General features: G+C 37.5%; 2 protein-coding genes across 2 annotated transcripts; both read right to left on the reverse strand.

Moving 5' to 3' along the window:
• Nucleotides 1-36: 36 nt before the first annotated feature.
• MELLADRAFT_111799 (uncharacterized protein) lies at nt 37-2,220 on the reverse strand (the record flags this gene model as incomplete). The annotated part of the gene is made up of 6 exons (XM_007416269.1): nt 37-124; nt 145-406; nt 490-850; nt 940-1,202; nt 1,288-1,537; nt 1,639-2,220. 6 exons carry the CDS (start codon nt 2,218-2,220, stop codon nt 37-39), a joined length of 1,806 nt encoding a protein of 601 aa, XP_007416331.1.
• A 906-nt stretch (nt 2,221-3,126) lies between these two features.
• On the reverse strand, nt 3,127-4,050 carry MELLADRAFT_67783 (uncharacterized protein; the record flags this gene model as incomplete). Its single annotated transcript, XM_007416268.1, has 2 exons — nt 3,127-3,864; nt 3,940-4,050. 2 exons carry the CDS (start codon nt 4,048-4,050, stop codon nt 3,127-3,129), a joined length of 849 nt encoding a protein of 282 aa, XP_007416330.1.
• Between the last annotated feature and the right edge of the window lie 14,043 nt (nt 4,051-18,093).

The following is an 18,093-nucleotide window of genomic DNA, read 5'->3' on the forward strand; positions in this document are numbered from 1 at the left end:
TCCCAAACACTCCAACCAAACCAATGATCCAACAAACTAACCAACCGAATCCCTTCCAACCCATCTTCTTCCTCTTCCCCTTGCACTCCTTCCCTCACCCCCACCCCCAAGCCCAACCCATCCACTTCAACCAAACAAACACACCTCTCAATCCAATCCTCTCCTTCTCCTTCTTTTTCTTGACCTTTACTGTTCATCAACGGTTCAAGTTGATTTTTTTCAATCCGTTCACAATCAAATTTACTAAAGCTTAAAGTGATCCATTTACTATTAAAATAACCTTGAAGTAAAACCGATTGAAATATTTCTTTTGATCGATTGATCGTTAAAACCATCTTGAGTTTCTTTTCATTCACTCGTACCTTATCAATCAATTTAATTCCAATAAATTCATCTTTAGATATCGCTATACCCAAAAAACCAAATCCTCAATCAATTTTTCTTTTCTTCATATACGGAAAAAAAGACAAGGAATAAAATTATACTGACGATTAATCGATCTCCAACAAGTCGACAGATCACCATCCACAGCAGCCGAGACCGGAAACCTAATCACCCATTCCTCACCCTCACTCCAAACCCCATCCTCAATCCCCACTTCCCCCGCTTCATTAATCGACAAACTCCTTCCAACCTTACCCAATCGGTTTTCCCACAACTCCAAACTACCAAACCTTTGAGAATTCCAAAAAATCGTTAAATTCGGAAACACTTCTACATTACAAACAAACATGTACGTATCCAAAAAGTTTGTAGATTTCATCATTGATGCTTCTTTGGAATTAATTCTAGGTATGAATTCTAATGGGTTTTTCTGTACCATTTTAGATAATTCTTCTACCCCTTTTTGCTACGAAAAAACAAAAAAAAAGAAGAAAAAAACTTTAATTTCCAAAACCAAAGCCCTCACTCAAAAAGTAAATGGAAATAGAACATTACAATATAAATCCGATTACGTTGTAAACCATGATGACCATCACTAAATCCAATAGCCAAAGACGGTAAATTAAAGATACTAGAGGTGACCATAACCAAAGGTTTTTGATTAAAAGAAGTGGTAAAGAAGTTATCTGATAAAGCGATCTGATCAGCCGGCAGTGAAAGAGATGAGACAGTTTTCATGAACCGTAAGACCATTGCTTTCGAAACGAATGAACCATGTCCTAACCAAGCAAAACAAGTATCTAATGTACCAGCTTGATCTAATCACCAAACCATCCCAAAAGAAACGTTCAAAATTAGTGAAAAGTCTTGCTCAGAGAGACAGATGAGGTAATGAATGAATACTTTTGAAACACCATTCGTGACCATACATTACTGAATAGATCGGATCAGATTGAACAACAATCGATTTAGGATCTGATTTGAATTGATGATACATTGTACGAATCGAAGTGACAATCGTATCATCATCTTGAAAAAAACAGTATTCGGTCACCGATTGTAAACAAGCCAAGTATCTCGACACAAAGTATAAATTACTAGGTGAATTGATGATCGAAAGTTTATGGGATGCACATTCAGTATGAACAAAATCCTATTGATACCCCCCAAAAAATGAACCATTAAATGAGTTTGATTTGTCATTTTTGAAAGAAAAGGGGTAATTTTTCTATTGATAGTCAATCACTTACACACCTCTTTCTTCAATGGATTCGAATCATGATTATTATTCCAAATGATAATCGAATGAATAAAATCATAACGACAAAGATGAGCAACAATCAAGACGACGTTTTCAGGACGATTCCAATTAAGCAGTACAGCGGTAACATCTTGTTTAACAAAAGATCTACCAGAAGAATTCGAAAACGGTCTAGGATGAATCCAACGATGTTGAAGTGAATTCAAAGAAACATTATAATTTGAATTAGATTCAGGTAAGAGAGAGTTTTGTTTAAGATAATCGAATGGAGCGTATTTCATTTGGTTTCTGATCAGCTTGAGTTGATGAGCATTGGAAAGAGGAAGATGATGAGGATCGAGTGATGAAGAATTAAAGATGATTTCGATTGAACCCAAGATCAATAAACCGATACAAATCAAATAAGATTGGTTTGAGAGTCCTAAAGAGTTTGAATGAGATTGAAGGTAAGATGAATGAAGAGAATGATTTGATCTTAATCTGATAGGTTTAGGTACCCAGATCGAATTGATTGAAGTGATGGTAAGATTGATGAGATGAGAATAAATCGAATAAACCAATCTTTTGATGGTCATCCAACAAATCCAACATATCTGATTTGAAGAATGATGAGATTGAGTATGATTTGGTTCTGGTAGTTTTGATTTTGAATTTGATGATTGAATGAATGGTAATGGATTAGAAGGTGATCTGGTGAGAATGGGTTGTTTCAAGTTGAATTTTGTTTTGGAAGTAGAAGTAGGATTAGGTTGAAGTTGAATTTGAAGTGATTTAGGTTGATTGATGATGGATAATCTTCTGTTACTGATTTGATTTTGATTTTGATTTGGTTGAGAATCCAATTCGATCGGTTTCATCTCGATTCGATTCCGATTCGATTCGATTCGATTGACTCGATTGACTCTGACTCTGACTGGAATTGACTGACCTTTTTTTAAAAATTCAAACTTTTTCAAATTCAATCAAACTCTTCTTATAAGCATACTTACACTTAAATTTTAATCTTAATCTTAAACTTTGACCTTAGAGTCACTTGAAACTTAATTCATCTTTCAACCTTGAACCTCATCTTAACACTCACCCAGTTTGTAACGCGTTGGGTTTAAAATTTACGGATCAAAACAGATCAACCAATCCAAGGGAAATCAAAAACAAAACAAAGTACACAATCATTGATTGAGAAAAAGAAATGTCTCAATATACAATTTGTTTTTCAATATCACTTTGTAATGTTGAAAGTCATTCTTTGCTTCAATTCTCTCTTAAAGATTGTTCATTTTTTTATTTGATTCAAAAAATCCAACACCAAAGAAAAACAAACATTTCACAAATTCCTCAACTTTGTTTAAAAACCCAAACCAATTTCTTCAAACTACAAACCCCCCAAAAAAAGAAAGTCCCACAAAAAAAAGCCTTCAGTATTCAAAACCAAATGAATGGATGTGAAGAGAATGAATGACAAACATAGATAATCCTTAAATTCAATCAATAATCGATTTCAAAAACCGTTCAACATATTCTACTTGACCCGTTTCACTTTCTTCACTTTCTCTTTGAAATCCAATCTTTGCAGTAGAAATACAATCTCTAGCAAAATGACCCACCCCTTCACACTTAAAACATACCACTTTTCCAAGCCCACCCGGACCAGTAGCAGTATGAAAATTCGACACAAACTTTTTAACTTGTTTAACTTGTTTATCAAATAAAACATAACTTTTCTTTAAGAGGATTTCAAACTCGTTCAAATCACTTAAATAAATCACGATTGATGAGTTGAGTTTGCCAACTAGGTTTCTTGGATTGATCCATTGGATTGAGGTTAATGAGTTTAAGAATCCAAAGTTTTCGATTTGAAATGATTTGATTTCATCAGATGAATTCAAGTTCATCTTAGTAGGAATACTATGAACCACGATTCCATATTGATTTGACATTCTTTTCGTTGAATCGAGGTCATGAGGTTTACAACTATCATATCTTGCTTTCTTTGCTCGAAGTTCTTCAGCTTTTGTATCGGAAATTGATCTTTCTAATTCATAGATCCTTTTGGATTGTGAATCTAATGCTACATTCATCGTTTCTATATTCTTTAATCGGGTGTGCGCAATCTCTTTCCAATAATCGTTACATTTCTTTAACGCTTCGATCTCTTCATTCGTTTTCTTTTCCTTATCTACGAATCTTGTGACGATTAATTGATTCGAATCTTTGATTTTCTATTGTTTTACAAAGAAAGAAATAGGTCAATTTATTATCAAATACGATCTTGGTTTTTGTATAAGAAGACTTACTTTGGTTTCTCGATTTGATACAATCACTTTTTCATTTGGTCTTTCTTCTGAACTAGATTCAACATAAGATTCGTCATCCGAACTAGACTCAACATAAACTACTTCTGGCATTCTTTAACCCCGAATCTTCAAACAAATCAAATCGAACAATATTAAAAACAACTGGTATGAAATCAAACCGTACAAAGAAAACAAATCAAGTCAGTCACTATAAATATGTGATGAAGATAAGTAAAGAAGTATAAAATACCCAAAAGATCTTTTCCTGTTTACCCTTTACCCTTTATGATGAATCAGCCTAAAAAAGTTCAATAGATCTGTTCTTCATACGAGATAAATCAAAAGCATTAGTACTTATGAATCTATAAACTTGGAATCGAACGGAAGAGTGATGAGAAAAAATTAGATGGTGAAGATAGATGAGGAAAGAGAACATGTTCAAAGGAGAAGAAAAGTTAGATCAATCGTGTTGAATCTGATGGGTCTTGAAATTGACCCTCATGCTGAGCGATGTGCTCTATCTTTTGACATTAGCTCCAATCGTCATCCTCGAGTTGAATATCCTCAAGATACACCCTTGAGAGGTCTGAGAGTCAAGACCCAAGCATGACTACTACTAGCGAGAAGAGGCCAATCGTTTATCCAGATCAAACTCGATCCGATTCACTCGTCTGGTCAACAAGCGAATTCGGTCGGCTTTTTTCTGACAAACGTGCTTTCACGCTCTTTCTTCGACTCCCGACTCTTTAGCTTTATCTCATTCATGAGGATATCTGATGACTGTTTATCTTTTAGTCCACAGTACTACTGTTCAATGATGGCCTTCACACTTCTTAAAGGTATTGAACCAAAGTGTGAAGAATCAAAAGACTTTCAAAACCCATTTCAATGGGTCTCTTACAACCAGTCCTAAATTTTTTGAAATCCAGAGTTGAAACCTTCAAAACCAGAATTCCATTATCAAAAGTGGTATGATCCATTGATATTTTCTTTCATGATTCTTCAAACCCAAAAAAGAAGTGTTGATATCAAAAAATACCCATTCAATGAAGACCAAGATCTTTCACTTGTTCATTCATTCATGAGATTTATGTGTATCCAACACTTTTTAAATAGGTAGGTTTCAACTCTTTCTTTGACAAAAGCTTTTAAGAACTTGTATCTCTGAGTCTGAGTACTAAATACTAATTCCAATACCCCAAAGTTTCAAGAACTTTTTTTTGTACAGTCAACTTCAAAAAAACCTTGACCGAGCTTTACCCACCAAATGTGTAAGTGATTTGGCTTTGAATTCTGGTCAAGGATTTTTTGAGAGAATGACTGTATATGAAAAAAATTGATGAAACTTGAGTGATTGGAAAAGAGTAGGAAGAACTTGTTCATAGCTTTTTGATTGAACAAAAAGGTTGTTCGCTTGAATCTGAAGATCGATTGTTCAGATCAGGTTGATACTGAAACTGGTTCAATCTGATCCGCATTTTCAGAACGAACGACTTGCTAGAGCGATTGGCTAGATACCACGAGGGGTAAAGAGCACAAAGCATAGATAGCACGAAGACTATACTGGGCAATGAGATAGCACAAAGGCTAAAGAACACTAATGCTGGATCTACATAAAGGAAACAAGAGCAGTCTACGTACAAAAGGTCAGATAGATGCAGATGAGAGAAACTTACAATTGTAGGGATCGGATGGTAAAGAAATCGAATAGGAGATCTTGAAGGTGTGCAGCGGAGATTGATCGTAAACGGTCGTGGATTGGACGATCGATCGTAATAACGGATTAAAAGTTGAATGCGGGCTACAAGAAATTGAAAGATAAGCAGAGATCCGACGAGTATTTATAGAGATCCTCAATCCTAATTCATGTTCCTTTTGGTCCGATTTTTTTTTCTGATCCTTGAAGAGTTGTATTCAAATTATTTAAAACAAGGGTCCTTCTCTTGAAGAAATCAGATAAACAGGCTGTCTAGGATACCATTTATCAATCATAGATTGATTAGTTCTTTTACAGAAAAAATCACGTAAGAATTCCAAGTTGGTTCATTTGGTAGTTTGAAAAAGATTCAAAATTCATGTAAAAAAAGAAGGGGTTTAGTGGTGGTTACCCACCTTTTACTTAACCCACTGACTCATTTATCTACAACTTGACCTTTGGGTTTAGTTTGGTTCTTCTTTTGGCTTGGTCTTTTCCCAAGATATTCTTTTTGTAGTTGAATTCAGTAGAGAGGATCTAGTCTTAGAGTGGTTCCATCTTTCTGGTCTTCTGAATTCTTCATGAGATAATTATTGAGATCTCTACAGATGGAAAAAAAAGTGGGTAAAAGATGATCCAGACACATTGATGAAGGTGAGAAACTAGAACTTCTTTTGTGTATGATGGAATGGCTTGATTCTTTTAAGTACAAGGGGTGAAACCTTGGTAACAAATTATGGAATGGTCATGTGACTATCTTGGATTTGATCAAAAGAAAAATCTATAATACAGTTTGATCTATTCATTCAACCTGTTTGGATTTCCAAGGTGTAACCCTGAAAAAAATTATATTGAATTCCACATTTGAAGATTCTTTTTATTGAGAAACTCAGAAGATGTTTCATTTCATTCCAGACCAGAAATTCCAATTGACTGTACCCCCAAAATTTACACCCTTTCAACCCAGAACATATGTCACATCATCCCCAGAAATTCTTTTTGATTGCACCCCAAAACCTTTCACAATCCAATCCATAAATTTCCCTTTATTTGAACCCCATTATCTATACCCTTCAAAACCAGAATATATATCCATTTCATCTCCAATAATCATTCTTTATTGCACCCCAAAATATATTTCAATTCAATTCATAAATTCCCCTTTATTTGAACCCCATAATGTATACCCTGTAAACCCAGGATATATTCATTTCCTCTCCAGAAATTATTTGTCGTTGCACCCCAAAACTGTCAGCCCTGAGTACATATACATGTACCCAAAACTAACTTGTAACATTAAAAGAATTATATACAAAACTAATTAGATATACATACAGTCTAGGAACAGTATTTAACAGGCGATTGATAAACTACGCCGGCCAGAAACCAGGAGCGACGCCGGTTTTTCTTAGCTCGGACTCTGATGGAAGTTATACAGGTCGGAGCGGCCTGTAAAGGCTTCAGAAACATTCTGAAGCCGGATTCTGAATGTTATAATGACGGTCAAAACCTTTCTGACGCCGACTTCCCTATGTGAAGCCGAGTGTAGTTGTGGTGGTTGCTCACAATCAGCTTCGGGTTTGTTTGCAAAAAAGCCTACCCGATGATTTGTTTTGATAAACACCATAAATAGAGAGGACTTGGGGCAAGAATTGAGGTATTTCTTTGAAGGTTCCAATTGAAAGGGAAGTAAAGACGAGAAAAAGAGAAAGCTGTAGAGCAGAATCTATGTACACATTATGGGACCTCGATTACAATGCACAGCTTTTCTGATATTGAAAGGTTTGATGTGTTATCTCAAAAGCCATCATTGTCAGCTGGAAACATAGCCATCCCGTACGCTCGAGAGCTCTCGAGTGTACCTTTCACTTTATGGTCCAACATGGACAGCTTGAGATCTTCCGTGATCAGTCTCAAAGAAACCTATAACAATTTGGAAGGGATGACGCCCACTTTCAATCCCAAAACCCGGCTTCAGAGTCTTACGGAAGCCCTTACAGGTACCTCTCACCGTTTAGAGGCAAAGTGCCTCTGTATACACACTGTATAACTTCCATCAGAGTCCGAGCTAAGAAAACCCGGCGTCGCTCCTGGTTTCTGGCCGGCGTAGTTTATCAATCGCCATTTAACATGTAATATGTAATAACACATCATTTACAGCTCATAACTCAGTATCAAGAGTTAAAATGCTTATATTACATATTACACATAACATGCATATGTAATTAAGCATCACTGGCAATTATCAACCTTGAACCAATGTAGTGATATAGACAAATATCACTACAGTTATGTTTGGAGAGGAGAGTATATAAACTCCTCGTCTCTCAGCCTTCAGAGATTTTCCCCAAGCTTTTCATTACACATCACTTTTAAAGAACAACTTTAAAGTAATCTTGAAGTTCATAATCAAGAGTCTTCTAATAATAAGACTACAGTCATACCTTGGAAATCCGGTCCTCCGATATCCGGTACCCTCCAAAATGTGATTGGATTCTGGTCCACCAAGGTGGTTCCCAGCCAGATATCCGGTGTTTAAAAACAGAAAAATCAAATTCCAAAAGTAGGCTATATAGGCGGATTTAGCTACAAAGCCAAGATTTTGGAGCAAAAAAAGATTCCAAAGTTATTTGTGCAGAGTTTTCCTTGCACTGAACCCGGTTTTTTTCACAAACTTCCCTCAAAACTCCTGTAAAACAAGCCAATAGGACATTTTTGACATTTGAGTCAATAGTTTTTTCCCCTTCTATTTCTGGCTTCACATTTTTTTATTTTTATATTTCTAGAATCTGGTCACCTCTGCTATCCGGTACAAAAGTTGTTCACCAAGCGTACCAGATTTCCGAGGTATGACTGTAGTGATTTACTTTGTTACTTTGAATAGCTTCCTGACTGAAAGTAAGTAATACTTCTTCACATACCTTCCAAACCCAGTATCCATTTCATTTCATCTCCACAAATTTTCTTTATTGCCCACCAAAACCCATTTCCATTCAATTCATACATTTCTCTTTATTTGCTCCTCATTATCTATACCTCTTAAACCCAGAATACATTCAATTCATCTCCATAAATTATTTGTTATATGCACCCCAAAACCTATTTTAACTCAATCTGTAGATTTCTCTTTACTTGCACCCCGTTATCTTTACCCTTTAAACCCAGATTATATTTCATTTCATATCCAGAAAATCTCCTTCTTTGCACCATAAGATCTATCTCACCTCAATTCATATGTTTCTCTTTTTTTCTGGTCCCCATTATCTATATCCTTTCAACCCAAAATTTATGGCATCACCATCAATCCAGCTTCCTTACCAGTATTTGATGTATAATAAATTAGTAAGTCACACTGGAACATTTTGAAATTTGTTCACAGGTGCAGTGTTGCTGAGCTTTTACATTAGAAACTGTGGTATTTTTTCTGAGGAAATGAATGCTCTCTTATGGTGCAGAGAGGAACTCCTGCCTTATCCAAGGAATTTGTGTGGGAGGGAGGCAGTATTTGCAGGAAAAAATTAAATTACTATAGCTGATTCCTCTAAAATTAAATCTCCCTTGGTATCACAGCAAGGCTTGTGGCTGAGGTGGTGGGGGTAGTTTTTACACAGAAAGGCCTGTTTGGGTGCAGGTAACATCAACTGAAGCACACACAAAAAGCAGGGTGTTTATGTACACTATTTGGGCAAAGAGAGGTGGGGAAACAAAAAACAAAAATTGAAATTGACAATGAAAGATGTGTTTGGACCTTGAAACATCTTTTTCAAGTAAGCATAGGGGTATTCAAAACTTGTGTTTTGTGTCCCAGAAGTCTCCTGAAGTAACATCCAGAAAAGTCAAGTTCTGGGACACCTCCAAATTGTTTTTGGATTTCACTTCCACTGCAAACAGTATACACTACCCCCGAGTGAAACTGGGAAAATGATAATTATTGTAGTTTGTCATCAAAAGATCTATCACTGCACACCTGAGCCATAAATTAACACCCACACTACATATGTGCAACAAGCTGAGTAAATTATTAGTTATCATGTACATACATGTCTGCTACGTTCCCTGCTCATCTGAAGAAGTAAATCACATGGGATGCAACATGTAACTTTTTCCGGTTTGACAAGACGGTCCTAAAATTGACTACATAGACTTCCATAACTACTCATGTAATACTCCAAAAGCCATTCAACATTAAAAGAAAGGGTGTTACATGAGGTTTAATCAATGGAATTACACCAAAACTATGAATCAGTGTATGTAGTCAATTTTTGGAATGCTTGTGTCAAACTGAAAAAAATCCAGAAAGTATTACATATGAACCACTCATTCAGATGATCAGGGACCTGAGCAGACTTGTATGTACATGATAGCTAATAATTTACTGAGCTTGTTCCACATATGTAGTGTGGGTGTTATGGCTCAGGTGTGCAGCAACGCCACCGCCGCTCCGCCCGCGAAAGCGGGAGCGGAGCAGTAGCACAGCGCACGCCCCGCCCGCGCTACCTCTTTTTGCGTATAGCGCGTTTCACGCATCGCTATAGCTAGGGTGAAACCCGATGCAACATAGCGATTTACTGATCCGCCCTGTATAGCGATAAACCGCTGTGCTATGACCCGTCACAGCGGCCCGGAGCGCTTAGCGACAGGGCGCCCCAGAGCGCCAGAGAGTGGCAGAGAGCGGGTCGTTTAGCTTGATACGAGTAACTAGATCACACACCCCACGGGCCATCAAGCCCGACAACCATCTCTTCCCCTATCCTTAACATGCCCTCCCACCCTCTCTTGAATACCCAATTCGACTATATACCAACATCACCTCATTGCTATCTCTCCAGTACTCAAATCAACTAATCAACATCACCTCATCGTTGGAAACTAGGAGCATCTTCCAAAGATGCTACTGTTTCTAATGTTTCCAAGTCAATTGGATCCATCGGCTCCACCTATAAAAAGACCTGGACTTGAACGTAAGTAGTTTCTTTTTCTCCATCGATTATCCATCATCGTATCTTCAGTTTCCACGTTCATTTACTACATCACTTATCCTTAATAATCTCCCTTATTTCCTTACACAAATAGATAACTTTAAAAAAACTACTTGAATCGATCTCATCATGTCTCCATCTGTTCCCGATTCTAGAACTTATACCCAAACTACTCTTCAACTTGCACCTCCAGATACCACCGTTACATCTTCTACAACCTCTGCTCGATCACTTCGACCACGTAGCCCAGTACAGCCTCGCCCTGGATTTGTAATGCAGTCGCCCGACTCGCAACGCTCCCTCCAACTTCCTAGTGATGATGGTGATCATCCAAGTGGTATTGATGAAGAGGAAGCCTATGTAACCGAGGATGATCAATCTGTTGTATCAGGTTCACCCGGCTCTGATCCATCTCCAGTTCGACCGAAGAAAAAAATTACCAAACTTACCAGCAAGAAGCGTTTGCCTGGAAAAGGTAAACGCAAAGGTTCTATCTCTCGCAATGTTTCGAATTCTTCACAACCTCGTTCAGCCCCTGTGAAGAAGAAGAAAAAGTTTACCACGACTGTGCTTCAGGTATGTAGCCTCATCTCCCTTTTATCTTCCTTTAAATTAACTATTTCTCTTTATCTTCATCTCTTTATTTATAATCCCGTCTTTCTTTTGCTAGGACTACGATGTCCCTGACGGTCTGGATGTTCATCAAGACTCTGACATCAAGGTCGTTGAGGCACCCGGAGTCCGACGTGCTCACCTAGGACAAGTTTCAAAACTGTTGTGTCACTACGAACCCCCAATTCATCTGAAAGGAGAGGTTAGTTATCTCAATTTTCATTTTTAATCTTATCTCCAGTGTTAGGCTGATCATCTGGATCAATCTATCAGACTGGGAATGATCCTCGTCAATATCGGTGTAAGTACTGTCGTGCGTACTTCGTCCGTGGTCGCCGCAGTTACTACAACCTGTACTTGCATCGAGACGGATCGAAGGATCGACCTGCGTGCCCAAATCGACACCTTGCCATCCGAGATGGTCATGATCTCCCTCGAAGCTGGAAGCAGCAGCAAGATGACATTGCTCGAGTCGCCACTACCAACCCCAAGTCCACTCTCGACTCTTTCTTATCACAATCTTCCTTCAGTGTAGATTTACTCAACACGGTTCTCGTCATTTGGATCCTTCGACATGGCCTACCGTTTGCTCGATTCAACGATCCACCACTCAGAGCGGCCTTTAAGTTGACCAATCGATCGGCTAACGTGCAAGGAACCACCTGGGCATCTGAGACCGCCAAGGGTATTTACAAGCATCTTTCCTCTTCAGTGATTGATGCAATCAAGGTATGTCTTTTCAGTTTATATGATCATCTTCTCTTTAATTATCAACTTGCCAGCTAACATAATCAATAACTTCTTTATTTTCCTGTTATAGTCAAACAAGGGCAAGTTCGGTTTGATATACGATGTATGGACAACCAAAGGTCGTCGTAAGGCATTTATCGGTGTCTCAGCTACCTATATTGACAATGACTGGAGGCTTCAAACGCAACACTTGACCCTGAAGTTGGTATCCTGGCATCATGCCGGTCGGCTCCTGGCTCAGCCTGTCGGAAGGTTCTTAATATCTAATGGGCTACATAAAAAGATAAGTCTTCTATTTCTATTTCTATTTTTCTTTTTCTTCTTTCATCTGTAGCTAACATGCTATATCTTTTTACATGCTAGCTCAGACGACAGATTCCGGCAGTTCGAACAACACAATGGCTCACGAGTTATCGGAAATGTTCCGAGAAGCTGATGACCCGGTCGATTGGGACTCAACCGTCAATCAAGTCAAGTGCTACACCCATAAGATTGGGCTTGTAGTCAAGGCTGGCCTCAAATCGCTCGGAGTCCGCGCCGGTCACATCAAGCCGACTACACAACCTGGTGTTGTCTTACCCACCCCGACTTTAACGCTCAATGATGGTGAAGATGATCTTGGCTTCGATGATTCTGAAGATGACTTGGACGACAACGATTCAACTCAAGGTGAAAGAGTAGGATGTTTGTTAGATGACAATCTATCTGATTGTGGGTCTGATGACGATGACGAGGAAGACCATCGTCTGAGCAATGTAGCCCGGGCTGTTCGCAAGGTATATATCTTTATCTCATATCCTGCTATCTCATCCTTTTGTTTTCTTCATCTATATTTCCAAAGAAATCATTACTGACTTATCATTGTGTATCATAGGCAAAAAAATTTAACTCACTATGCACCCGAAGCTCTGCAAGACGTCAGGAGTTTCTTGCTAAGGCCAAACAGATGGACTACAAAGGGCGCTCGCCAATTGCTGGTTGGGGTGTTCGTTGGAATGTTGATTGTGATTATCTCAAACGATTGAGTGATGCTCGTGATGTAAGTCCCTTCTTATCTCTTCAATTTCCCTTAATTGACTTAGTTCTCTCAATCTGATCTACTGTAGGTCGTGGATGCGATCCTGCTCAGTGATCGAAAGATACGTTACTATCAAAGCCTTTTCATTCAAGATGTGCTCCGGACCCGGGTTCTGGCCGGATATCCGTCGGATGCTCCGTCGGATCCGGATGCCGGAAAGGCCTTCAAGATTGTCCGGTGGCCGGGTAATCCGGCCGGTTCGGTATTCGGAATGAGGGGAGGGGAAAATAACGCCGGATATACACCAGGTACTCCGGCTATCCGGCGGAAATCCGGCGTATCCAGTGTATCGGCTCGAGTGTCGGACAAGGGGTTTTTGGAAAAAAACCGATCGGATTTTATCCGATCGGTGCGGATAAAACAAAATATCCGTCGGTTTGGTCATTGGAATGGCCTGAAGCCGCCGGATACCGGCTGGAGCACATCTTGACTTTTCATATCAGCTGATGAATGGGATTCAATCGAGCTTTTGGTCAAAGTTCTACAGGTTTGTAACTAATAATCCTTCTTTTATATTTTCTTCTTTTACTTACTCTCCCTATGCGTTTGTAGATTTTTCTGCATACCACTAAAAGAATGGAATGCAATTCGACAACTGGGTGTGTTTTGCTTGCCGAGTATTCGCGCATCATCTCCGAGGTCGACAAGTTGCAGAATGAGTTGGATGACTTGGAGTTGAAGTCAATGCTCAGTATCATGTGCAATAAGCTTGAGGGATATCAAGCTGAGGCAGCTGCTTGCGACGCAGTTGTCTTATCGACCATCCTGAATCCTTGATTCCGACTACGATTCTTCGATCTCAATTACCCTGACGATTCTGCCCGAGCCAAAAGCCTTTTCAGAGCTGCTTTTGAAGAAGCATCAGATCAATGGCCCGATGATCCTGTTGACAATCCTCCCTCGCCTCTTCCAAACTGTTTCGAGTACGATGTCTTTACCAAGAACACATCATCTCAGTCCGCCGCTGATAAACGTAGAGAAGAATATGCAGAGTACATTGAGGGTGCTCACTTGACGGTCACTGGTCAGAACGAGCTCGATTGGTGGAAGGTGAGCTTTTTTCTTTAACTTGATTACTTTTGACATTTCTCTGAAGGTTTCCTTTGCTATTCATAGGAGCATGAAAACGATTTTCCAGTCCTCGCATCAATGGCTCGTGACTATCTCGCGTTGTCGGGCACATTGGCCCATGTGAGAGAACGTTCTCATCTGCATCGGATATTGCAGTACCCAGCCGGTGTAGAACTTATAACCCAACAAGGGTTATACAGAGCTGGAAGAGGATAATCTACTAATAAAATGACTAGTAGAAGTTGTCTAAGGACTGCTCTTCTAAAACAACACAATCAGAAAGAGCTCTGTTGTATTGAGTACTGATAAGGCACCAGAGAAATATAACTTCACACGTAATTTTAACTTCAAAAGCACACTTTGTATTACTATCAACACTGCTATAGTGTTATTCCCAATTGATAACTGAAAAAAAATAAGCAATATCTGATTGATATTATTCCCAATAAGTCTTTATGACTATAAAACTAAAGTAAATTTCTCTTTATAACTGTAATAAAGGGCGTATTTAAGTGAACAGGTACTATTAAAATAAGTTTATGATGATAAACAAAATAATAATGGCGTAAATGATAAAGAAAAAAAAAGGAACAACAGTCCCAAAACCCTCTCAAAGTATATATAACAATGTACTAGAACTTTTACAATGGTCAACAGCCTCAAAACCAATCAAATCCGCCCAAAATTCCCTAAAAACCCTATGATGACGCAATGTAATGGTTTTGTTACTAATAAATGATGTAATTTTCACAGCTAAAAGTGATCAATGACGCAATAATATGATGTACAGCACTTCTTATGATGAATACAGGTGATTTTTTCCTTGTAAACTAGCTGAAAACCAATTTTTGAGATTACGAATTTTTTCAGATGTGCTCCAATTTTTGATTACTAAAGTGCATCTTGTAGCCCACGTGTTACTGATCATTTCTGACACCTACATGACCTACTTCTGATGAGTGATGAGTAAGATATTGAGTTGTGAAGTTAAGGTTGTTAGTGTTACATATGACTTGTGACTGTAAATTCGAGATTCACACCAATTCTTTATTTGCCTTATAACTTTTTACACACACCTCCGTTACTAATGATTTAAAGTTTGTACATTATGTAATCCACTCTTCTGCGTTGAATGAGCCACCTACCAACCTATTCTGACGTCATTTGACATATGTAATTAGCTGAAAACCTCCATTTTCCACGAATTTCACCCATTTTCTTCACTTTTCACAGCTACTACTATCTTTTTCTTGCTCATGTAATATGACATCATCATCTATAGCCTTAAAAATCCCGGAAAATCCTCTTGGCAACCTTAAATTCCATCACTACCACTATTACACAACCAAACTACACGTGTACCTCTTGTTTACCAACTTCAAAAAAGTGCTTTTTTCCTAATAACTTCTGTTTCTACTTATCAACCTTGAAGATTAAAATTGTCATAGTATAATATAATGTTGTTCTTTCATATTCTAACCTCATAATACCCATAACTTTATTTTTACTAACCTAAAAACCATTTTCCAACCTTTGTACCTATAATTTCGAATTTTTCTTATGTTTTTCTTTCTTTCTTTTTGTAATAAATTTGTAAGTAAACTATAATGATCTTAATATATAATGTGAAATAAAATGATGTAATGTTGACCTAATGACCAATACATAAGCCTACAAGAGCTTCAATTGATCAAAAACCTCCATTTTGAATTTTCTTTCCTGCTGAACCCTGCTAATAAACTGGTAAACTGGTAATTGTGAATTTTTTAATTGATCCCATAAATTGATCACCACATCCTCCTCTTCTTCCAAACTGCCCCCAGTTTATCAATTAAACAATTCAATTAAACACTCCAAATCACTAAATTCTCGAATTTTCCTTTATTTCCAATATGGTCAACACTGTTTCACCTTCTGTAGCTTCACCTTGTGTCCAATGCCGGATGGTAAACTCCTCCTGCCACTATCAAATCAATCCTGCTTGCCAAAGATGCCATAGTCTAGGAATAATATGCTGTAAGTCCAATTTCTTTCTTCTATTTCTTTATAATAAGTTTCAATGTTTTTATTTAATTCTTTTACTAATTTTTAATGTCTTTTCTTTATTTAATTTTAATAGCCTACCCCTCAGCGCCTTCATCCAATAATTCACCTGTACCTAATTCTCCTGCCAACAATTACCCTCCACCAAACACGCCTAATACTCCTATCAGAATAAATTTCCTTAACCCTTATAATATTAATTTAAATAACACGCCTTCAGCACCTGATTCCCCTAATCCCTCTATTACTTCATCAATTGAAACCAACTTTACTACATCTGATCCATTTTTTGAAAGATTATATGAACATAACCTGGCGTGGAAAACTGATTATATAACTTATCAGAATTGGCATTCTTGGAGGATCCTGGATGATACAATCAGACAATTTAAAGAAGCAGGCTTTGAAGTTCCAAACATAATTAATAATCATTATCATTTGTTGCGTGCACATTCTATAGCTGAGTATGTTTCAAGAAGGGGTGAAGATGAGTGTTTGACTGTAGCAACTTTTATTCCATTCCTTAATCATGCTGAGCGTGCAAATGCTGCTATTTTATCCCCCTACAGTACTCCTTCTACCAATCCTCCTAATACTGAACCTCCTCTAATTAATTATGTTAATAATAGTCCTCCTGTAATTCCCGCTGTAAATTCTCCTTATACTGATTATAATTATTCTGAATATACTCCTACTATTTATGAACTTCCAAGCTGGCTTGATCCACGCCTTTTCCCTTCTTCTCCTTAATTTTTTTTTTTTTTTGGTATCTTTTAACTTGTACATTTTTAATCTTCTTTTAAAATTTTAATATAATTATTATACTGATAACTAGTGAAACATATCCTTATTATTTTATTTTTTTAAATCTTATCTTATATTTTTATTCTGGTCTTTTAATTCTTTTAATCTTTTATATATATTTTTATCTTTTGAAATTAATAATATTATTAGTGGTAATTTATACTTATAATTGCGCCTCTTCCTCTTCAATCCTCTTCTTCTGCTAATATTGCCACACCCCTAGGATAAAATCTTTTAACATGTTCAGCAGCATATTTTCGCAATAATTGAGTTCCATCTAACTCTTCTAGAATATAAGCACCTCCCATATGTTGTTCAACTACCTTATAAGGCCCATTCCATCTATTTTTAAATAATTTTCCCCATTGAAATTCTAAACTTTTGTTATAAGTTAATACCAAAGTTCCCTTCTCTAATGGATTTCTTAATCTATGCGCATTTTTCTTGTCCCAATATATAATTCCATCTACTCTTGCCTTCATCATCTTTTCATAAGCCTTCTTAATTAATTCTTCTCTTCCCAATAATTGTTCCATTCTTGCTTTTAATAAATCTTCTCCAGTGTAAATAATATCCCAATCAATACCTAAAAATGTCCCAGCTTCCAAATCCACAGGTAAAATTGCTAGTTGATTAAATAACATCTCATAAGGAGATAATCCAGTGGTTCTTTTTGTGGAAATCCTGTCTGCAAATAATACTTGAGGTAGAAATGTTTCCCAAGAAGTCCCAGTCTCATCACTTAATTTTACCAAAGCTCCTTTAATATCCTTATGACCTCTTTCAACCATTCCTTCTGACTGTGGCCAATATGCCGTGGATTCCCCTAACTTTGATCCTGACATAGCAATTGCATCTCTAAATACCCCTTTAAATTCAGAACCTCCATCCACAGTAAAACATTTAACAGAACCATATCTCATTAACCATTCTTTAGTAATAAATTTGGCCACTGCAGGTGCTGTTAACTTCTTTAAAGGTGCAGCTTCTACCCATCCAGTTAAATCATCTCTAGCTATTATAGCATAATTATAATTACCCGCCTTAATATGAATTGCATCCAAGCTCACTCTTCCAAATAAAGTACTTTCACCAAGTTGCCCTTCCCATTCTTTTCTTCT

This window comes from Melampsora larici-populina (assembly GCF_000204055.1).
Source record: "Melampsora larici-populina 98AG31 unplaced genomic scaffold MELLAscaffold_58, whole genome shotgun sequence".
NCBI classification, from domain to species: Eukaryota; Fungi; Basidiomycota; class Pucciniomycetes; order Pucciniales; family Melampsoraceae; genus Melampsora; species Melampsora laricis-populina.